A 24,099-nucleotide genomic window follows, 5' to 3' on the forward strand; every position below is an offset into this window, starting at 1 on the left:
ACTCATTTTAGAGAATTGGAAAAAAGTACTAACTTTCTAAGCATTTTTAAAATATTGATCAAACATAAATTATTATTTTAATATTAATAAAAAAAATTAAATTAATTAGTCAAATATATGCATAATAAACTTCCACAAAAAATTAATACCAAAAAATGCGGTGAAATGACTTGACTGCTCCTCTCTTAATTAGAGGTGTCGTCGGAAAATAAAATCAGAAAAATATATCGTACAAACAATGGAAATTTGGCAAATCAGGACAGAAAAATCGCATTTCACACTAGAAAAATCAAGTGATTTTCTCTCTCTATCTCTCCATCGCTATCATCTTCCCTTCCTTCCCACGTTGATTATGCATATGAAAATTGCCAAGTCATGTGGGACTGGTGCTGTTTCTCTTTCAACCCAAACAAAGACAATCCCTCTTCCCACAATTTGCTCCCAATTCGACATGAAAATCGCCCAACACTTGAAACTTCATCTCCGATTTCCCTTTCCATGATGATCCTCACCTCTTGGCTAAGTCGTCGTCGCTTCCGCCGCTACTTCTGTCTCTTTCTTTGCTCTCCTCTTCTCGTTCCTCTATTTTGTGCTACTTGCCCTATCATTTGTGCTGCTGAAATCTGCTACCGAATATGCTATTGCCGCCGCGGCCGATCGCTGTGGAAATCGGCGGAGGGATTCGACGGCAGCGGCGATGGGCAGCGACGGTGTGAGAGAGCGGAAGGTAGTATTGATGGAAGTCAAGAGACGATGATGTTGCAGAGGTATCTGGATGATCAACTTCTTCTTGTGATTGAATCTGTATATAATTGTGGAGATGAAGACGAGGAAGATGTGGAAGCAACAGACGGTAGAAGCATTTTTTGCAATAACTGAAGATATCCAGAGATCTTTCGGTTATCTCTTTCCTTTAGCTTTTCCTTTTTGGTTTTGTATATAGAATTTCAACATTGACAACTGGGATTCTTAAATCTCGCCAACAACTTAGCAATTGAGTTACTAAGATTTTACAAAAATAGAGTAGTTATAGGGTTTGAATGAGAGCTTTGAGTAATTGGTAAAGTTGAAGTGTTAGAAATAGTCTCTGGCAGAAATAAAGTAAGGTTGCGTACCTTGTGGTCAGGCTTTTCTCCAAACCTTGTGCAAAACAAAAGTTTTAATGCATCGGATTGCTCTTTTAAAATAGTTATGGGGTTTGTAATCTTCGGTATTTTCATGACTGGTTGGAGGGAAGGAATTATTTTCCAATTATATCTGAAATTCAATCAAACCGAAGATTTTGACTATGTATTTATAATTACTGTTTTATGGTAGATATTTATATCAAATCACTCAATTTATTATGATTTAAGTAGTTAAGTTTTTATCCCCTTATTGGGGTTCTTGGTCAATTTGTTGTGATAGTAGATAAAATTAATTTTTGAAATCGTGGAATGCACTTGTATTTCGTGTTAATTCATATGAATTTTTAAATGGCATAGATATTAGCAATAGTAATAAAGTTCAGTTTTCCATTTTACGAATCAGACAAAGGAAGGAAGATGATGCTAACTAATTTTTTGATGTTTTCCAACTGTAGTAACAAGAAGTGTCCCCCCAATTTACTTTTTTTATATAAAAAAATTCTCTTTAATTTTTTTTTTAAAAAAATCTTAACTTATGCGTAGAGTTAATACTAGGATGGACTGTATATAGTGGTAAGTGTTGGGTGGTGATGGAATCAGAATTTTTACTTATAAAATTTGAATATAAAAAGTAAACGTAGGAGAAAGTTAAAAGAGATTCAATAATTATTCTATATGCATAAAATAATAATTTTAACCTTATTTATATATATATAAAATATAATTGTTTGATGAATGAGATTTGGAGAAAATTTGTTTGTAGTCCGCTAGCTCTGCATGGTTACTGTATTGTGTACACTAAATAAATTTTCTTTTGTAATGCTTCATTGATGTGAAGCATTAGGAGGAGAAACAATCAAAGAATAATTGAGTATAGGGTCCATAATTCAAGGTAACGAGGAGATTGACGAGAATGTCACATCGTATTGGGTGGATGAAATGGAGGTTCGCAATCGATATTTGTGTAATAAGAATTTGCTTTCAAGACTTGAAAGCAAATTATACAGAATGGTGGTTAGATCGACTATATTATATAGGACAGAGTGTTGCCAGTCAAGAGTTCCTATGTCCAGAATATGACAGTGGAAGAGATGGGATATTGAGATGGATGCGTACCAATACAATGAGAGATAAGATTAGAATTGAAAATATTCAGGATAAAATGGGAGTGGGTCCCATGAAGGACAAGATGTGAGAAGTAACACTGAGATTGTTCGAGCATATGAATAGGAGATGTACAGATGTCCAAGTGAGGAAGTGTGAGAAGTTAGCCGTAGTGGACTTGAGGAGGATAGAGGTAGGCCAAATAAGTATTGAGTGACGTGATTAGGCAAATCTTCAGCTCAACAAGAACATAACACAACTTAGCTCACTAAGAACATAATCCTTGCTTGATAGGAGAGTGCGGAGATAGAGAATTATGTTGAAAGTTGGTAGGTAGTCGGACATATTTTTTTTTCATCTCTAGAGTATAAGTATTTTTCTTGTATTTTTTTATTCTTAAATTTTTATTAATGCTTGTTGTTTCTTAAGCCTCGGTCATCTTATTATCTTGATGTTTTTTCGAATTGTTGCTATTGCTTCCTTTTTATCTTTCATTGAGTCAAGAATCAATCGAAAACGGCCTCTGTTTGAAAGATAATATCAAGTAAATTAGTTGATGTGCTTAAATTGTTCCAAGCACTCTTGTTCATAAGAAATGAAGGGGAAAATGGTAAATTATTCCATAAAAAGAAATGCAAGCTTCAAACGTTTAGACACTCTAAATGAAGGATCCTCTACTTGTAATTGATGGTTGATTTCATGGTTTGAACATGTGACTTATAGATCATACGGAGGAGGATAACTTTTACTATTGCTCCAATTCCCCTCTTCAACAACTTCAAACAAGAAAACTAGTTTAGTGAGTTAACTCCTGAGTCAATTTATGTAAGCTTCTATTCTCTTTTCACTTTTGCTATCACCACAATTTGGTAGAACTTTATATGCAGTCTAGTGGAATCAGTAGGGGAATATAGTCCATTCCTTCTAGCAAGTGTTACTCAAACAAGCAAGGACATTACCATATCAAACTAGGTCTTACAAAGGTTTTTCATCCCAATGGGACCTCAAGTCATGTAACTACCTCAGCTCAAATTGGAGAACAAGCAACTTCAGTTGAACGACAAAGCCACATGATTGGCCAACATATGCACTACTCCGCCCTCGCTTAATCATGCTTAGATTTTAGATACCAGATTTGCACTTGAAAGGAAGGTCATTAACCACAATAATACAGTGCAAACTATGAACATCACATTGGTGGTCCATTCCAGACTTTGAACAACATCACCTATTAATCATCCTGAAATGCACTCGTTAAATTGCAATTGCTCATCTCTATAGTCACAACAATCGTAACAAAACAAAACCAAATCTAGTTCTTAGTCTACAAGATTAGCTCGACTACATAACCAACCACTAACAAGAACAGAACTGCTATGTTAAATATGTTACCAAACAAAAACAAATCTAGATGTTACAGAGTGAATTATAGCTATATCGTGGGTCAATGTGACCTGTAGTAGGTGTCAAAAGCTGTACCAGTAGATCAAACATCAAGTGGTAGAGTGTTTGAATATAGCTGAAGACTTTGAAAATGTTTAGCTCATTGCGTTGTGACACTTTTGGCAAGATTGCGAGGTTGATCAACATTGTATCCACGCAGTACAGTCAGATGATAGGCCAATAACTGAGACAGATGACAAACACAATAAAATAGTTAAGCTTGACTGTAAAATCTCAAACAGAAACTAAAATAATTGGAGGAAAGAAAAACCGATGTGCAGCAACTATCATATTCATGAAATTTCACAGCAGTTGCTGAAATCCCAGTGAATTCTGCTAAACCAGTAAAATGATCAATGCATCAAAGATTTCCTATTTCCCAAAATAGGGAAAAGATGGAAGGAGTTGGGGGGGGGGGGGGGGGGGGGGGGTGAACTTAGAAGAAGATGAACAATGCATGTTATGGTATAGGCATTAATGCTAGTCTATCATATTGCACATGGTCTTAAGTGGTTCTTGCCCCCCAGCATGCTTTCACAAAATAGAGTTTAAAAATACTAATTGACATGATATGAAGCTATGACCAAATAAAAGTGTAAGAGGTATAGATTAGAGATATTTTGCCTATTAATCGCATTCAGTGGTTAATACATCTGCCAATCTAGTGTGGCAAAGCAATACATAATATACTTGCAGAAAAAAAAAAATACCCAGTGTAATCCCACAAGTTGGGTCTGCGGAGGATGGTGTATACGCAGACCCTACCCTTACTTGTAAAGGGAGAGAGGTTGTTTCCGCAAGACTCTCGGCTCAAGTAAAACAATTCTAAGCAGGTTTGAAAAGGAAATATAGTATTGAAGAAGCTACAGAATAAAAGCCACAGAGTGGAAAAGTTATGATCTTGGCACCTTATTCCCCCTCCTGCTATATAATATTTTTAAAAAGGACTTTCAGTGTTTATATTGAAGGACCGGATAATCCTCATGGTTTGGATCTTTGGAGATGTGATCTACCATAACATTTTAACATTTGAGAACCCTAAACAAACTGCTAAAGTGTCGTGCGCACACAGTGTCTGGGTGAGTATATCAGAAGAACTGCTGTTCAATTAGTTTACAGATCATACTAACTCATAAGAATTGCAAAATACTAAATAATTCAGGTGGTTTCAATTTAATGTATACTCATGTTACACGGTAAAGTAAGATGAGTGCGCACTGGTTTTATTTGACTTTCCGTACACTTACCATTTCCTTTTTGGCTAAAATAATGTAATAGGCAGGTGGAAAAAACCACTTCAAAGACTTCAGATTTATCGGAAAGGTCAAGCTTATCTTAGTTTAAAGGTACATCTAGATGTACACATACTTGGCTTGCATCTTGAACAGGTCATTATGGCCATATAGTTCTCTTTTCATTTTATTCAGTGGCTGAGGCACAAAGAAGTAGTTTTAGAATGATGTTTAATAAACATGCACAAATGTATGTCATCTAAAATAAGATTAACATAGAGTAACCTACTCAAAGATATCCTAGGAATGCGATGTATCACAAGTTTTGATAAGTCGATCAAAACTTAGATGCATTAAGATTGAAAATCATCACCAATCCATCTAAGGAATAAGAAGTATATGTTAGGAGTCGAATAAACAGAACACATTGCTCAATTTCCCTATTTGTAAGTTTATATTTGTTATTTGTTTCACATTGAAAGAAGTTTACAAAAATTGACAAGCTTCTAGTTTTCAAGTAGTATTCCTGATATATTCTAGGCAACTAGAAGGCCAATGAAAAAATGTGGAGTTCATATGCATCTAAAAGAATTATCACAGTTCGTCTACCATAATGTTGGGTAATCTAGTTCATAGATGCAGTCAAAAAATTGTCAGAGAGCAGATACATTGGTACACAGAATCCAGATCTGCCCCATCCTTTGAGGAAGTAGATTTTTCTAACAATCTACTAACTCTAGGAGACACATGTCAAGTATAATGCCCAGCAGTTTAATTTCCACAATTACAAAGGAAAAGGGAATTGCAGCTTTAGCTATACTGATTTGTGTGAACAGACACGTCTAAAGCTTCCACTATTGGAGAATTGACATAACTATTTATATATCCTAGATCTGCAATACATTCCTTTCATGCGTGCTTGGATGCTTTTCTCAGGTCTAGTGTTGTGGAAATATTTCGTAGAATGGTGGTGGCAAGACCCCAAACATCCTCTATTTGCTCTGATATCATTTTAAATTGTGTGAACAGCCTCAGTTAAAGCTTAAATTGTAGAGTTTACACATTATATTTCTTAATTTTAGGTCAGCAATAGCTTTTGTATCAAGAGGAAACTTTTTCCAGATCCCCACTTTTTCCACAAACTTGACAAAATGCACAGAGACTATGCATGTAACATTAAATGTATCCAAGGTAAAATAAATTCTACACAGAAAGGAGCTAGATAGAAACAGTAAACGTATTCACAACAAAAATGTGTAGGGCTAAGAAGAATGCTGACACTGTACAGTTGTCAGCCAACAGTCACTAAAAGTTTTTATTTCACTGAATTATGAGCCTAAAGCAGAGTAGAAACACTACCTGTAATGGAACTACATTAATTACGGGCTGCAAACAGTCCACAACCTGTGGAACTTCAATTACTCGAGACGATCCACCAACAGAAACAGATGCTTTATCTCCTTCTGTGCACATCACTATCAGTCGACCTTTCCGTGCATGAAGTTGTTGAATGACTGATTGTTGTTTGCTGCAAAGCAACCAAATTTGTTAAAAAGCTGGCATTCACGGTCGTGAAACTCTAATTATTAGTTAAGAACTAACCTAAAACAAGAATCACGGGTGGCAATTACTACAATAGGGAGATTTTCATCAACCAAAGCCAAGGGACCATGTTTCATCTCTCCAGCAAGTATTCCTTCACTGTGCATGAGTGCCACCTCCTTTACCTTCAAAGCACCTTCAAGAGCTGATGCATAGTTGTAACCTCTTCCAAAAACAAGAAGTGATTGCTCAGCGATTAGCAGCTTAGCAAGATCCTTCATTTCTTCATCAAGCTTGAGCACCGCTTTCACTTTGCCTAAAATTCATGTAACATACCCAAAAAGGGCATACAAGGACATGAGCATCCCATATATTTAAGGACAATTAAAAACCAGAATTTTAGCACCAAGTAAAAACTCACGTGGCAAGTAAAATAGACCATCAATTATTGCTTCTCTTCTTGCTTGATTTGAGAGTGTATCAGCTCCAATGGCAAGAGCTAACATGGCCATCACAACAATTTGGCTCGTGTATGCCTGCTGATCAAAGAGGTAATTGAGAATCCAACGCCAAAAGTGACCACTAAAATTCCAGAAACTGTGATTTACCTACCTTAGTACTTGCAACTCCTATCTCACAGCCCGCATTTATGTGAACACCACAGTGAGTGTGCCTAGCAATTGCACTACCAACAGTATTTGTAATGCCAACACATAATGCGCCATTTTCCAGAGCATACTCTAATGCAAGCAAAGTGTCAGCAGTTTCTCCTGATTGACTAACGAAGACAGCTGTATCTTCTCTATATATAGGCCCTTGTCTGTCCACTAAATCACTGGCAATCTCCATGGTTACAGGAATACCTAAATTAGAGAAATAAAACTAGTGAGACCAAAGCTACTCTAGGATCTACGCCTTATCCGTTGCTATAGAGATCAAAACAACTTCTTTAGAGTTATAAACAACTAACCAGAAAGCTCTTCCACAATGGATCTTGCAGCAAGAGCTGCGTTGTAACTTGTGCCACACCCAACAAAAACAATTCTCCTGCTTCTTCTTATGGTTTTGAGGTGATCCTTCAACCCCCCCAAAAGCACAGTCTTTGCTTTACATGATCCTCCACGTATAAGTCTCCCTCGCATAGTCGTCGTTAAAGATTCTGGCTGCTCATGGATTTCTTTTTGCATGTAGTGCTCATATTTTCCTTTGTTTATCTGTTCTACCTCCATTTCCAAAATGGATAAAGCACGTTGAACAGAAGCAGGTCTACTGAGAGTACCACCGTGATTATTCTTAGCCTGGTCAAATTTGTAAATTGACACTCCTCCATCCTGACTCATCGGAAAGCAAAAGTTATAGAAGCCCACGCTATAAATGAATAAGGAAGAAGGAAAGGTCATATGCATAGATTGATTATTAAGTGCTTAGCGTATTCAAAATATGCATGTATTTCTTCATTCGGAGTTTTTTAAGCCCTTCATGGCAATGTGAAAGAAGCGCTTGCTTGCAAAATACTTGATGCAGAGTCCTGCACATCCTACACAGACACTAGCTATAGATTCCAATATCTTGTCTAAACCCACTGAACTAGGTTCTAGATGGAAAATTATGGCCCTAAACACCATGTGAGCCGTAGTTCAACAGGTCATGAATGTGCTTCCCAATCGTTGCCCCACTTTAAGTATCAGAATGCAACAAATGCTACAAACTTATTCAATCTTTTATGACAGTAACATCCACATTTCTAGCAAATTCATTTTATAGATGTATTGAACCTTGGAAATTCCATATTTACTTCCTATAGTATGATTAGTCTCTTAAATATTCTATAGGAATTACCATTCTCTTTGTTAGTTATCACGATATTATATAAGACTCCTCTACTACTCCATTTCAGGCATCCTATTTCAATTCTGTTTGTTACAACATTACATCTATCATGTTATACACCCAAAAGACTCAGCCTAATCTATGAATTGTCGGAATTTAGACACCATACTCTCGTGTAGTCAATGTAACATTCATTTATTTAATGGAGCTAAAAGGTGATACTCATGATGAAGAAAAAAAAGAATGAAAAGGGGGGAAATCAGTAAACCACTGCAATTTGGTATCTGCTAAGAACTTTTAGCATTCCATTTTGTAGGGAAGTGTGAAATTTGATCCAAGACTAAATATTAAGTATTAGAATGAAATGGGCCCAAATTGAGTGGAATGATATCAAGGATTAATACAGCCAACACCAAACTGATTGGGAATGATGCATAGTTTTTCTTGTTCGAGTGATCCATTCGCCCTGTCTTCTCTAGCTTTCTGCTTATCTTACTTCAAGTTCTCTGCTAATATTCATTGTTTATGCAATTCATTACACTATGTCCAAGTCCTTAAATAGCTTCAAAATACCTTTTTCTCCGAAGCTAAAGAAAAGGGCCCACGTAATGTTGTCACCAACCCACTCCATACAAGTCAAGAAATCCAAATATAATTTGTGTAACAAGTTCAAGTAAATCCCATTTTTATCTGGGAAAAACAAAAGAAGAAGAAAGCAGAGAGAGGGAGAGAGAGAATCATTCAGCCTTGTAAATGGGAAGAACCATGAAGAAGGGTGTAATTTACAGAAGAGATTATAACAACAATAATATTAACTAGAAAAGAACCCTCTTCAACTGCATCTTCGAAGAAACCAACAAAGATTAAGCTTTTATGTTCATTAGAATGAAGAGGTGGTATATCACTAAACAGAAAGCTGATCAAATTAGAAGGAAATAGTATTCACAGTTCGCTTAGTAGTAATGGGCTCCATTTTCTAATGGCAAAGAGCTCCGGATGGAGAAATTAACAATAAGGGAGTACCTTGATGTGAACAACTTCTCCATCCTCAATTACCAAGACCTTTTTAGTATGTTCAACCAAAGCATTAGCATCACTGGACAAGAATAATTCCTTTGGTTGCCCATTGCTAGAAGGAAATTTAGCATCACTAAATGATGATCCTGCTGAGGCCTTTTCTTCCAAGTCCTGGAATCAAAGAATTTTAGACACTCATTAACCTGGAAGCTTATGGATTGCACAGTCAAGTAAATTTCTTCCATTGACCATGCAGGTGAAAATATATCCTATATGAATGTAAGATCCTAAATGGATTTATAACAGTCAGCTCTACATAATAGAACCATAGGATGATAGCCTAATCCAAGATAAGCCAAACCTGTATACATGTTTGTACATACAGAAGCTGATATAAGTATTTTATACTACTGGCTGAGTTTCTTTTTATTGAGTAGTCACACAGCACTCTTGCAATAGTTTGGTTAAAAGGCAGGAGAGGACATAAGCTAGATTTCTTCTGGTAAAATGTGGAACTGATGCAAAGCAAAAAACAAACTAATGAAAATCAGACTATACTCCCAATTTTTATGTGATAACCCAAAGATATTTTGTATTTCCATTATGGTTGAACAAAACAAGAGTGTAGGAGTTGTATAAGAGACACAAGATCCAAGTCATTAACAATAGAGGTCTAACCAAGAAAAAGTCCAATTTGACATGCACCGAATAATGCATCTATTTTGTAAACAGAAACTCTTATCAAACACGATCCAAGCCATTAACAATAGAGATCTAATCCAGAAAAGCTCCAATTTGACAAGCACCGAATAATGCATCTTTTGTATAAACATAAAACTCTTATCAAAGGGGATGTAAAAGATTTAGATCAGACATATATAAAATTCATCTATAGTACAAGTTAACTTACTTTCACACCAAGAAGAAGTGGACTGCCACGTTTGCAAGCAACCAATTCATTTGGGTAGTGTCGACTTTTAAATGTTAGAGCATAAGCTCCTTCCAGATGCCTTATTACCTCAAGCACAACTTGACTGAATGTCACACTCTGATCATCTGAGACAACAGTCTAACAATTATTCTACTGGTAAACTGTAACAAGGTTTTTATGCTTTATGACGAAAATAACAAACTAAACTAGAAAAGACGTTCTAATATCTCCAGCAAAAACAGTTAAGGAGAAGTTAGCTAAAATGCAACTGAATTCATTTATCGGAATAAGATAACGAAAGATATTAGAAGCTATCCAGTCATCAGGTGTGTTGCGAAGAAAAGCTTCTCAAACTCCGGAGTAGCTTCAATGAGAGAGAGAACAGAACTTCTACAGGCCAATAAATCAACCAACAGACTCTGTACTGACTTGAAATATAGAAAGGGGACGGTCAAGGAAAAGCAAAGAATGCTATTTATATCCTTGATGCATTCAGGTGATTGATAGATGAAATAGCATCTGTGAAGAATAATAGTTGGAGAAAACAAAACGAGTTGAATCATCAGCTGTCTAATTCTGACTAATATGGAGAACAAAAATGATAGATCAGTCATTTGGTAAAAGCAAGATAGTGAACTGATAGTTCAAAAATTGAAAAGAAATGATATCATAGCATGATCAATGAATAATGTGCAGTTTAATACATAAAATTCGAACTCTAGAGATATGTAATTTAAACTTTAGCAGAAAATTTAGGCTACGCCAGAACTTCATTTAAAGATGTAACTAGAGAAAAATGTGCTTTGAAGCAAACATTGCAAACCCAGGGAACAAAACAATGACTGGCCATGCAATTACCAGATTTCATGGTCAAGGGAGCAGAAGAGAAAAGGAGTACTAGCTGAGAAGAGTTGGAAGTATGTATTCCGAGCAGTCAACTGGATGTAACAATGCATGTACCTTCTTCATTAGCTTTATCAAAGATAAATTTTGCAAGCTTCGGAATTACTTCTGTGTCTGTTTCAGACTCAAAGGTGAAACCATGTCGAAGAAGGGTCTCTTTCAATACCTGGAGAATCAAAAGACCGCGAAATGCATAAGTGCATTATACACAAGAACCTATTGCAGATAAAAGTGATCAAGAAATACTTATATGCATAAGAGAATGGAAATGACTGAGACATGCCATAACCGAAGGTGCATTCGTTATTTTTATTTTACGACTTTGCAGTTCCTCACACGAAAAAAATCGAAAAGAGGAACTTCAAAACAACATATGTATATCAAATAAGAGAGTACTTCAAGTAACCAAATCTAACATAGCAAATGATCAGTTATAGAAATGATACAGCAGATATCTTTCAAGTCCAAACTCATTTCTCAGTTAAGATGAAAATAAATACAGCAGAGACTTCTCAGGTTGTGGTTATACTGTATCCAGTCTAAGAAGTCCACTTTCTTGTACAAATCCTGTAAACTAACAGCAGTAAGGTCCAGGTAAGATCAGACAATATGGTACCTATTCTTCCTAAAGTGTTAAACCTCTGATACTCTCTTTATCTCCAAAAGTTGCTAAAGTAAGAATGTCACATAGTAACTAGTCTAACTGGCAGCTGTCATCAGTTGGTTTAGTATGGATAATAGAGCACCCCCACAATAGTAAGACTTACATGACTAATCTGGACAGACTTTCCAAAATAAGAAAAGGTTTAATGGTGAGTATATGACCTTTCCCATGATGCTGTATGATGGCCTTCACCACCAAACCAGAGTAAGTAATCTGTTGAAGGGGAAAAGTTGGAAGTAGATTAACTCAGGAACCTAAAGATTTTGCCAGAATATATCCACCTAGTGCATTTTTCTGGGCTGTATGATGCCATGATCTACAAGGGATATTCTGCAGTAGCAGAAATTACCATGTTGTTTCCTTCCAACTGTTTTCTGAGAATAACGGAGGATATCCCATACTTGCATGTATCAGCAGTTCCTCTCCTACTAACTAAATTCAGATGATGTACAACGCAATGGTATATAAACATATACAGTAACTGTCCAACAACAACAACAACAACAACCCAGTGAAATCCCACATCGTGGGGTCTGGGGAGGGTAAAGTGTACGCAGACCTGACTCCTACCAATGTAGGACGGCTGTTTCCGAAAGACCCTCGGCTCAATAGAAGCATAGGAAAAAAGATCAGACAAGAATATTAATGGTAGAAAAGTAGATAACGAAAGAGTTCCAAACAATAGTATAGTCAAAGCACCAAAAAAAAACAGTAGATATCGTCAAATAATAGCATAAATACCATAAATAACATAAGATAACATAACATACATAACATAAATAACATAAATCAGAGTACAATAAATCATAGTGCGTTAATACGCCTACGGATAAGGGGGATAATGCCACTATGTACTAGCCTTCTACCCTGATATGTGTCCTCCACACCCTCCTATCTAAGGTTATGTCCTCGGTAAGTCGTAAATGCGTCGTGTCCTGTCTGATCACCTCTCCCCAATATTTCTTCGGCCTACCCCTACCTCTTCTGAAACCATTTATGGCCAACCTCTCACATCTCCGCACTGGTGCCTCTGGGACTCTCCTCTTCACATGCCCAAACCATCTCAGTCGCGTTTCACGCATCTTGTCTTCCACCGGGGCCACTCCTACCTTGTCTCGAATAGCCTCATTTCTAATCATGTCGCTCCTGGTATGCCCACACATCCATCTCAACATTCTCATCTCGGCAACTTTCATCTTTTGCACGTGTGAGACCTTAACTGGCCAACACTCCGCCCCATATAACATAGTTGGTCTAACCACCACTTTGTAAAACTTGCCCTTAAGTCTTGGTGGCACCTTCTTGTCACATAACACACCGGAGGAAAGCCTCCATTTTATCCATCCTGCCCCAATACGATGTGTGACATCCTCGTCGATCTCCCCGCTGTCTTGCATGATAGAACCAAGGTACTTAAAACTACTTCTCTTATGGATGGCTTGATCCCCGAGCTTAACTTCCGCGCCAACCTCTTGAGGAGTCTCACTGAACTGGCACTTTAGGTACTCTGTCTTGGTCCTACTCAACTTAAACCCTTTAGACTCCAAGGTGCGTCTCCAATCTTCCAGCTTAGCGTTAACTCCGTTATAAGTCTCATCGATGAGGACTATGTCGTCCGCAAAAAGCATACACCATGGCACCTCACCTTGAATTTGTCGCGTCAATACATCCATCACCAAGGCAAATAGAAACGGACTAAGAGCTGATCCTTGATGCAACCCTATCACAACTGGAAAGTGTTCTGAATCCCCTCCTACTGTCCTTACCCTAATTTTGGCACCCTCGTACATGTCCTTGATCACCCTTATGTACGCTACAGGTACACCTTTAGCCTCTAAACATCTCCATAGTATCTCTCGTGGGACTTTATCGTAGGCCTTTTCTAAGTCGATGAATACCATATGCAAGTCTATCTTCCTCTCCCTATATTGCTCCATTAGTCTCCTCATAAGATGGATGGCTTCCGTAGTTGAGCGTCCTAGCATAAATTCAAACTGGTTCTCTGAAATGGACACGCCTATCCTCACCCTCATCTCCACCACTCTTTCCCACACTTTCATAGTATGACTTAGAAGCTTGATACCTCTATAGTTGTCGCAACTCTGCCTATCCCCCTTGTTTTTGTATAGAGGGATCATGATGCTCGACCTCCATTCTATGGGCATCGTTGCCGTCGTAAAGATGACATTAAATAACCTAGTCAGCCATTCCAAACCTACCGAGCCCGCACTCTTCCAAAATTCTCCAGGGATCTCGTCAGGTCCGGTCGCTCTTCCCCAATGCATCCTACGAACGGCATCTTTAACCTCATCGCCCGTAATACTCCTACAACCCCCCAATATCGTGACTACTTCCTGTATGTTCCAAATCTCCCAACACAATTTCTCTGTCCCCTTTGTCATTCATGACTTAAAATTATCAAGCATGAATAAGAGTCTCTTTAGACTTCATTTTTTCTTTTTCCCTTTTCGTTTTGTTTTTACTTTGATAAGTAATGCCTCTTTCAACTTCGTACATTCATACAGTTACTAATTTCAAGTGTTCAACATGATAGCTCTAAATTTTAACAGAAAACAGATTTTACATGAAAATGCTAATAAAGTTGGGCTAGATCAACATAAGGTCAGCACACAAAGAAATTCAAGGTGAAAATACATTAGTCAACTCGGATATAGTTCCTCTAATTTGAACTTTCAAAAAAATCTTTCAGGATTCAGACATAACCACCAAATTCTAAAAGTGAATTACTAAAAATATGGGGCAGGAACATGAAAAGGCAAAACAAAAGCCTCATGTTAAAGTGGTTGTGGAAGTTTATGACAGGAGAGAATATGCTATGGAAAGAGGTTGTCAGGGCAAAATATGAAACGGAGAATAGGTGGATGACAAAGATGGTGATTACACCATATGGATGGGGTATCTGGAGATCAGTAAGAAATCGTTGGCCTCTGCTTCTCTCCAGAATTAGATTCCAGGTGGGTAATGGCATGAAGGTGTTCTTCTGGGAGGACAATTATTTCCAGACTTGTATGCATTAAGCCTCCAACAAAATGCAACAGTGTCTGAAATGTGGACAGGATAGGGGTGGAACTTGCATCTTAGGAGGAACTTAAATGATTGGGAGATGGGAAATATAGAGGCTTTTCATGACACAATGGCACAGTTTAGCAATCTGACTGATGGGGAAGATAAGGTTGTTTGGAAGATTGGCAGCACAGGAGTCTTCAGTGTCAATTCAGCCTACAGAGACCTTAATCATTCAAGTGACAGGTTGGAGCACTGGCCATGGCAGATGATCTAGAGAACTAAAATCCCATACAAGGTAAATTGCTTCACATGGTTACTAGCAAAGGAAGCAGTGTTGACACAAGAAAATATGAGGAAGAGTCAGTTCCAACTATGCTCAAGGTGCTACTTATGTGAGGAACAGGCAGAGACAGTCAACCATCTCCTTTTGCATTGCAAATGGGCAGATCAATTATGGAGAATATTCAGCAGTCTTAGGAAGATCACTTGGGTGAAACCAAGAAGCATAGAACAACTTCTAAATTGTTGGATCAATGTGGACAATACTACAGTAAAGGAAGAGAGATGGAAGATTGTCCCAGCTTGCATATGGTGGATAGTGTGAAAAGAAAGGAATCAAAGGTGCTTTGAGGGAAAGAAGAACAATTTACAGATGTATAAGATGAATTGTCTAGCTCTTTATTATTTTTGGTGTAAACATGAAGTATTTGTACAGGCAGAAGATCTTTTTGATGCTTTAGACTATTTGTGACAAAAAGCACAGAGAGAGACTGTTAGAATGTAATGTGTTTTGAAATGGGGACTACATTGAAACAGTATACCTGTGGATATATAGATGAAAAAGTTACCATTCTCAAAAAAAAAAATATGGGACACATAGCAAAAACTGCATAAGAAATTTTGTTACAGATGCACAATAAGCAAATGATTGTCATTTGTCACACCATTCTACTGAATAGAAAGTGATTAGAAACCACAAGTCAACCATCCAGAGGATATTCGGACTTGGAAAATGATAGTAACCAATAAGCAACTGAACTAATAACAGAATGCAAAGAATGTCATCGGGAAAGAGTCGTAGGAACCTCGTAATTGGTGATAATACCATTGTGAACAACCAAAAAGTCATTTCCAGCACCAGAACTTTGAGGATGACTATTCTTAGGAGCAGGCTCCCCATGAGTGGCCCACCGAGTGTGTGATATTCCAGCATGAACAGAAAATGATTCTTCGAGATTCAAATCTGTAGCAGCAACATCTGAGCAAGTAACTCAATGTTAGAGTCACAAAATGATAATCACTGGAAATTTAAGTGCAAATGTAAAAGCAGACGCAAATAAGAAGCGTTTAAGAAAAAAACATTGATGTCTGAAAAGGACAACTTCCTCCTAGGATACCCCATAATCATAAATGATCAGTGTTTTAGAATTAATCCATATCTAATATGACAAAACATTGGTGGCAGCAAAAGATTGGTAGATTCAGCAGTCCAACACAGACATTGCTCAATATCATGCAAAACATACTCAACCGTAAAAAAGGCTTGTAGTTAAAGTAAAAAAGATTTGGCACAACAGACGATGGTAGTTCCAATATGGAACACAGGAATTGCTAAATACCATGGAAAATGTACTCAGCAAACTGTCGAACTCTGCCTAGAAAGCATAAAATAATGGTAAGGTCTAAAAGTACTTTTCTAATTAAAAGAATGTGGAAAGGGCAGCTTTGGGGGAAAACAAGGCTTAAATATGCACAAAAAGAGCTAGGATCATGCGCAAAAGATGGTCGTATAGAAAGGAAAATCCACACTGCATTCCACTTAAGCCCCCCATCACTCTCTCCATATTTGCTGGAATTGGATCATGTTGAAGGTGTGGGTCAAAGATCACAATCAGCTCTAAGATTATCACTAGTCGTCCGTACAATAGTTAAATAGTGACACCTGTCTTTTATTGTGCATCCACACATTCTACAATACAAATGTGCAACTTTTTCTCTTTTCTTTTGGAAGTGGATAATATTCCCTATTTTTTTCTTGATAATTGTGATGTTGCTTGCACCTCAATTAACTCCACAGGGTACCTGCTACTTCCCACTCCACAGGGTACCTGATACTTCCCATCAGTACAGATACCGTGTAACTCTGTCCAACAAAGCTTGGAAGATGTGGAGAAATCACCTAGTGTTTTTGTCTCTGTTGAGATTTGAACTTGATCTCATGGTTCTCAACCCATTTCATTAACCACTAAACCACACCCTTGGGTGCTGTACTTTTCTCTTTTTTTTTCTTTTACTCTACCGCTTAACGTTACTAAACTACATCATCCCAAATACTAGAACTACTCTAAACCATTGCAAGCCTAATTTCCCCGTCTAAGGACAAGAGCTAACAAGTCCCTACATATCCCCAGGAGAAAAAAGAATTACATCCTGGTTGAAAACTCTGAGGGTTTAGGTTCAAATCCTAGCAGAGACCAAAACACTAGGTGATCTCCCCATTTGTCCTAGCCTTTGTGGATAGAGTTAGCTGGTTCTTGTTGTTGGTGGGAGGTGGCACGTATTCCGTGGAATTGATCGAGGTGCACACAAGTTGGCCCGTACACCAAGGTTATCAGAAAAAATATCGGTAAACTGTATATTCCTGCTTTAGTCCACGAAAAGCGTTCTTGAGAAAGTTCTCACTTCATATGCACTGTGCAAAGGAACCTACTAGGTATCTCAAGAGGAGACTGCTGGCTTTTTTATTCGCTGTCAGTATGCTTAAGGAGTTAAAGTAAGAAAATGTCCCCTTTGTCGAGAATTTGACCATGTGTCTATCTAAGTGAATAAATGGCCCCTTTAAGCTAGGGAGATTTTGCAAGTCTGACTTTCAATTGTTACTCAAGAATCGTAATTAACAATGTGCTTCTTATCCAAACAAACATCGATCAATCTATCTCCAAGATAAGAATATATTGCAGCATTAAAGTGAGAACGTGATTGATGACATAGACTAAAAGTAAGCACGCTTCACTATTAACAACAACTACTTCCAGATGAAACCAAAAATTAATGGCAATAAAAATAAGGAACGCGCATCCAACAAGTAATATTGGGTGTTGGAAATATCATGTCAGTAAAGCAGAAGGCATGAAACAAGAAATTTGAGAACCCACCAAATAATCTTCTTCTACATATAATAGTTTTTCCTTTTTCTTTCCTCTTTCTATTTTGGATAACCAAGAAATCCCATGTGGGTTAAACAGGTCAGTCATGCGCAGATGAGAAACTTGGGGGAATCTTCACCCACTCCTCCAACTTAAATACCAGGCTTTAGTCAGCAGCGGGTTTTGAAATCGTGACTCTGTGCTGTAGTTTCTTTCTATTAAACCGAAGCAGGGACTTCTACATATGATCATTTTTAGCCAATTATTTAGTTATCTTGCAGATGCATCACTTATATTTGTATCCATCCCACTCAAGATCATTCTTCCTATCACTAATCAAACTAGTTCACCATCTCTCAGCAACTGTACTTCTTACTTTCTATACCTTATAGCACATTACGATAACATATTTAGCCTCACCTGCTCCTATAAGAATGCATGCATCTGCCTACTGAGTTGGTCCACCTCATTTCCCAACTGACCCTAATTCATTGAAGTGTCAACCAGAGGAGTTAATATTAGTTGCTGATAACAAATTGAACTAAAACAATTTAGCATTCCTGCATTACCTTTCCTTCTCATCTCAGAGATACTCCTCCAACACATCAAAAAAAAAAGAGAAGAAAGAATCGAGATTGATGCATGAAACATATATACTCTCTCAGTGTCAATTTGTTTGTCTTACTATCTTTTTTAGTCTGTTTCAAAAAAAAATGTCTCTTTCCCTTTTTGACAACTTTTTAATTCTAAATTTCCACAGACATTTTAAAACTACAAGATTCAAAAGTATTATTTACTTTCTTATAAACTCTGTGTCAAGTTAAAAATTGAAACAATGGGAGTAGCAGATAAACCGGATCATACACAAACTGATCATGAGTTAGAGAGATGTGACTTTACTTTTTCTGATAACAAATTTATTGAACAAATACAAACAAAAATCCATCAAATTATACCCTTTTCCTTAACAAAGTATCATAGTAGTCCACTATTTCTATGTCACCTTTCCTTCTCGTCCAGTACATACAGTAATACCTTCTAACAGAAAATTACCCAGATCAGAGCACAAAAAACAAACTTTAGCCCAGAAAGTTAAGACCTTTCGTAAATAAACTACACTAACATTCTCAATTTAACTGCTCCAACATCAAATAAAAAGGAAAAATCCATTAGGATCACCCAGATCAATGCATGAAACAAATCTACCCAAAAAAAAAAAGAGTTAGAATTTTGGTTACCGTGGTATACAGATTTGACAAGGGATTCAATATTTCCTTCTTGACGAAATACAAGAGGAGGATCAGAAGTTAGATTTGAAGAATCAATGGAAATTCCAGCGGAATCATATCCTCTGTACTCTAAACGCCTCAAACCATTAAAAAGAACTTCAAGGATGTATCGTCTCTCTCTCGTAACATTGTAATTCAAGTAAGCAAATATTCCACACATTTTTAGAATCAAAGAATCTTCTACTGTTTGCTTCTTTTTTCTAGATTTTTTTTTTTGTTTTTTTGAAGCAATCAAGAAAAGGATGATTGATTTGAAAATACAGAGAAAGAAATGTGTGTGTATATATATATAGTAGTGATGTGGAGTATAAGGGAGAGGGAAATCACATGGGAAAGAGGAAGAGATTTGACAATTGACTTTTCAATTGTTTGATTGATGATTGGGATTTCAACAGATCATTCCAACTAATAGGAATTTAACAAGTCACTTTGAGTTGTGAACACTCTTGATTTTTATTATTTTTTTTGCTAAAAATAAATAATTTAAGAATATGGTAAAGATAATAAAGAGATACTACCACATTAAGATAGTCTTTGATGAATTTTTTTAGTCAAAAGGAAATATATAAATACTGAAGTAGTAGAAACTAGAAAGTAGGGAGAGTGATTTAATTTCCTACGATTGTAATGGATTTTGAGAGTTAAAATTTTTAGTTTTGAATTTGAATTTGGACAACAAATGTTTAACTTTTTAAAAATAAAATGTTTGAAAATTAGGTAAATAGTACTTTTACTAGTCCATATTAAGTGAATTGTTTAAATCTTTTTTTATAGTTCAAAATAGGGGTGGGCGTGGTACAATATGATACTGAAAAGTTTGGTTCGGTAATTTTGATTTACAGTTTTTAAAAATATTATATCATTATCATACCAAATTGATTCGGTATGGTTCGATATTTTAAAGTTCGATTTCGATATTTTGCGGTACAGTAAATCGGTTATCATAGTTTGGTCAACTTCAAGTCTTCAACTTACATGTATTCATATAATAAACAATAATAATTTTGATTTTTCAAGAAATGTCTCAATTATATCATAGTAATGTCTTATATATAAAAAAATATTCAAAATAAAGTACAAACAATTCTCTTTGTTAAACAATCAGCCAAAAAGAACAGCTAAAAAAAGATAGAGTAATCAAAACTTCAACATCTAATTAAATAATTAGTTATTATTTTATATATTTGCTAGTATATATATATATATATATATATATATATATATATATATATATATATATAAATTGAAGTCATAATTAAGCAAACTTTAGAACAATTCTTCAAAGACTAGGGATGTGATAAGCATGTTATTAGTAAAGACAGTCCAGACCCAGAAAACAGACGAGTTCAATCAGACGAAGACACAAATACAAGCCCAATAAGAACACCCAGTTCGGAAGAAGGCTATGAAAACGATAATTACCAAGACGCCCAAGACCCGTATGAAGACGACAACTCGGGCATGAGTTCTGACTCTATTGCTCTTCATAATCTTGATATTTAGAGCAAAAGCATCCAAGAACATAAAGACAGAAAAGAGACAAAGACATAAAGACAGATGAAAAGGACATAAAGATAAATGAATAAGTGTGTCATGTGGGTATGCCCACAGATATTATGTGAGTGTTGTCACTTTATCAATACCCTCCAAAAGAGGGAAAAACTGTTGACAAAAGCACGCGTCTGTAAAATAGTCAGTCAAAAAGAAAGTTTGATAATGCATGTGACGATGGGGCCCAATGGCATCCGACGCGCATTATTAAACCTTATCAACAAGTGTCGGCCATCTAGAATAAGGCCACGTAGTGATGTTTTAATCCCTTCATTTTGCTATCTCTACCTCTATATAAGAGATAGTTGTGTAAATTAGAAAGACAGAATTCTAGAGAGAGAAGCTCCAAGTTTAAGTGTGAGAAAACCCTCCAACATATTCCCCTTCCCTTGTAAAAAACACCAATCCCCTTCCAAAAAACCTTTCTTGAAGTTGTACTAAAGCAGTTTATATAATATAACAAGCGTGTGGTTGTGTGAAGTTTTAGGTTTTATCTCAAAGACCTTCGGGGTTTCCGAAAGGGAAACCTCTCTCAATCTAAGTCATGTAAGTCTCTTAAATTAATTTTCCCCAAAAAATATGTGTTTATGTTTATGCTGTATTATGTAAATGATTGTACATATTTTAATTTTGAAACCCTTAGTATATGGTTAGCTTCTTAACTTTTAACGACGACTATGGATTAACCTGTAAATTCCTAGGAACTTGAATTGGCCTTGACAGTCCACCTGAACAAAGGACATAACTATGGCCAGATATATCCGGGGTGGGGTTAAAGATGAAGTTGTTAAAAATAAGTTAAGAAGAAGAGATGAACGGGGTAAATCAGAACTAAAGTATATCGACTGGAAATCAAAATTGTCAACCGAAAGAGTCCTTCGGGAGACTCGTAGATCTGGTGTAACAACGCCACGTACTTAAGTTATATATATGAATTTTATGCAACTATATACTTTGGTATGGTATTTGGTATTTCGGTATTTTTTTTTATAAATACCAAATACCAAACTTGTTAAAAATGCATACCAAATACCATAAAACTCAAACAACGGTGTTAAAAAATTCGATTTCGGTATCTACCATACCATGTCCACCTCTATTTCAAAATAAGTGATTATTATTCAAAGTTTAAAAATATTGTTGAAACTTTTTTATATTTACCTTTCATTGAGTGAGGCTCTTAATTACTTTATAATTTTTGGTAGAATAGTTTGGCAATAATCAAAAGTATAATAATGAGAAATAATCTTTAATTGATGGATGTGTCAAACTCTAAAAAAATCACTTAATATGAACTAGAAAGAGTATTATAAGTCACACTATTTACAATTCAAACTATTTAAAAGACATATAAAAAATTATGATAAAAAAAAAACTTACTTAAATATCAATTCTTATTTATTTGATATTATTTTCTTATTAATTCATTTAAGAAAAAAGACATATTTATATTTCATTTATGAGAAATTTTTATAGCCACAAAAATGTATAACAAACTACAAATTTCAAGTACTTATAATCACAGAAATATTATGTTATATTTAAGATTAAGTTTCAAAAAAAGTGTCAAGTTAAATTTATTATCTTAGCTTTATAATTTGTTGTATGTTTTTCTAGAGCGTGTCATTTTATTTTAAAAGTTGTTTGGTTTGAAGACAAGTTATATTGTGATTTGTTATGGTAGAATTAGTTATTCTTGTATTATTTATTACTGACTATTTATTTTGTTTTATTGAAAATAAAATGCTTTGCATAATTTTTAAGAAGAAGTTGTTTGTTCGTAAAAATACCCTCCACCTTATTTAACATAAAAAGAGAATGAGAGACCTCGTGAATATTTTTGTCATTTTCATGTTTTATCTTGGGGTAAGAAATTTCATATTATTCCATCATCTGATAGAAATAACTATTTTCGATACAAAATACTAATTCTGATATAACTTATCTGAGAATTAGTAACCAAACAAGAAATTATTGTTTCGGTCATATATATTAATATAACATAGAGTGTAGAACTTTGGGATTATAAGTGAAATTTCATGACTCTTATCTTTGAAATCTTCAGTTGTAGAATCATTAACTTCATGATTTTATTCTTGAGTTTGCAGTTGTAAAACTATGAACTCCACGACCATATTCTTGAGTTTCAATAGTAAGTTGATTAATTTAATCATTTACATTATTGATAGCAGAAGGGAATTATTTTGTGAACATGAGAGAAAACAGAAGAGGAAAGATATACTATATGAAATTTCTCCTTCTAATAGAATATTATATGGTGCTGGATTTTTCTTTGATAAAATATTTGTTAGTTTCTGGCTCCTAATTTCTATTAGAAGAGCTTGTTAAATACTGGGTGATATACCTATATCGGGTGAAATATTTTTAAGGACAGTGCCTAGTATGCCTCAAACTTTGGAGAATTCTATACAGTGTTCGTGGTAAAGTATTTTCCACCAGATTTTCAACACTACTTATCAGCAAAAGGATACTTAAGGGGGAAAATAGCACAAACTTGTGCATAATATAGTTGTAATATGTTCAAAAGTGTTGGGATTTCATCACATATAAGTAATTTTCAAACTTTTAACACAATATTTTGGGGTCAGTTGAAGATTTGAACATAAATGAGAGGGGGAACTGACATCATTATGGTAAACATTCCATGTGTATATATTGACGGTACTCTTCTTCATGAACAAAATTCATAGCTTACATCTACGTTACCTCTCCATCATACTGTTGGAAAATAAAATGTAGAATCTCAAAAGCATGTATTCAAATATCAGTTTCCACCATTTAATTAGTCTTAAATGACTTCTTGATTAGAAATATTCTCAATTTGACTACCCTTATTGCTACATTACTCATTATCATTGACTTATTAATAGACCTTTATTCTTTAGCCTCTTAACTTTTCTTTTATTACCTTGATTCATGATTAGCCATTTAATCTTCTTTAGAGACATTAACCTATACCCACTTAATGTTGGTGCATGTCTATTATTCTGAAGATGAATAGACATCTTCTTCATCTATAAATATTTAAGTTCCCTTTCTTTTGTGGAGTACAAAATTAAAGAACAATATCTTTTTCTTTTATATTACATGATGTTGGATTTTCATTCTTTAAAAAAAATTTGTTAATCTTTCGCTCCTAGTTTTATATTAGAAGAGGTTGTTGAATCCCCGGAGTACCTATAAAATGTCACGATCCAAAAACTCGATTCATAATGACATGTTCTAAATCTCACCAGTAGGTAGGTTAATCCTTAACCCAAAACCAATGATAA

The 24,099-nt window shown here is 35.6% G+C and overlaps 2 protein-coding genes across 4 annotated transcripts; one reads left to right on the top strand and one right to left on the bottom strand.

The window, feature by feature from the left end:
- Nucleotides 1–225: 225 nt before the first annotated feature.
- Nucleotides 226–1,352, top strand: LOC129884865 (uncharacterized). The gene has a single exon (XM_055959139.1). The coding sequence runs from the start codon at nucleotides 376–378 to the stop codon at nucleotides 877–879; it is 504 nt and encodes a 167-aa protein (XP_055815114.1). The 5' UTR covers nucleotides 226–375; the 3' UTR covers nucleotides 880–1,352.
- A 2,110-nt stretch (nucleotides 1,353–3,462) lies between these two features.
- LOC129887006 (glutamine--fructose-6-phosphate aminotransferase [isomerizing] 1) lies at nucleotides 3,463–19,516 on the bottom strand. 3 transcript variants are annotated; one of them, XM_055961932.1, is made up of 11 exons: nucleotides 19,205–19,516; nucleotides 15,906–16,078; nucleotides 11,187–11,295; nucleotides 10,206–10,351; nucleotides 9,302–9,466; nucleotides 7,419–7,779; nucleotides 7,061–7,311; nucleotides 6,870–6,987; nucleotides 6,509–6,764; nucleotides 6,266–6,434; nucleotides 3,463–3,858 (listed from the first exon to the last, which is right to left on the bottom strand). In XM_055961932.1, exons 1-11 carry the CDS (start codon nucleotides 19,413–19,415, stop codon nucleotides 3,775–3,777), a joined length of 2,043 nt encoding a protein of 680 aa, XP_055817907.1. In that variant the 5' UTR covers nucleotides 19,416–19,516; the 3' UTR covers nucleotides 3,463–3,774. The 3 variants fall into 3 exon arrangements, with proteins under 3 accessions (XP_055817907.1, XP_055817908.1, XP_055817910.1); XM_055961933.1 differs by having other exon boundaries at nucleotides 6,870–6,984; nucleotides 19,205–19,515; XM_055961935.1 differs by lacking the exon at nucleotides 9,302–9,466.
- Nucleotides 19,517–24,099: the final 4,583 nt, after the last annotated feature.

The sequence above is a fragment of the Solanum dulcamara genome, chromosome 4 (genome assembly GCF_947179165.1).
Source record: "Solanum dulcamara chromosome 4, daSolDulc1.2, whole genome shotgun sequence".
Taxonomy (NCBI): Eukaryota; Viridiplantae; Streptophyta; class Magnoliopsida; order Solanales; family Solanaceae; genus Solanum; species Solanum dulcamara.

What these genes read in the sequence shown, in the direction of transcription:
- LOC129884865 (XM_055959139.1), top strand. Translation starts at nt 376, where the DNA reads ATGTGGGACTGGTGCTGTTTCTCTTTCAACCCAAACAAAGACAATCCC.
- LOC129887006 (XM_055961932.1), bottom strand. Translation starts at nt 19,415, where the DNA reads ATGTGTGGAATATTTGCTTACTTGAATTACAATGTTACGAGAGAGAGA. An exon ending in CACTTCTTCTTGGTGTGAAA is followed by an intron (nt 9,467 to 10,205) that starts GTAAGTTAACTT and finishes CTTTGATTCCAG; the next exon opens with GACTTGGAAGAAAAGGCCTC. An exon ending in TTAATGTAGTTCCATTACAG is followed by an intron (nt 3,859 to 6,265) that starts GTAGTGTTTCTA and finishes CATCTGTCTCAG; the next exon opens with TTATTGGCCTATCATCTGAC.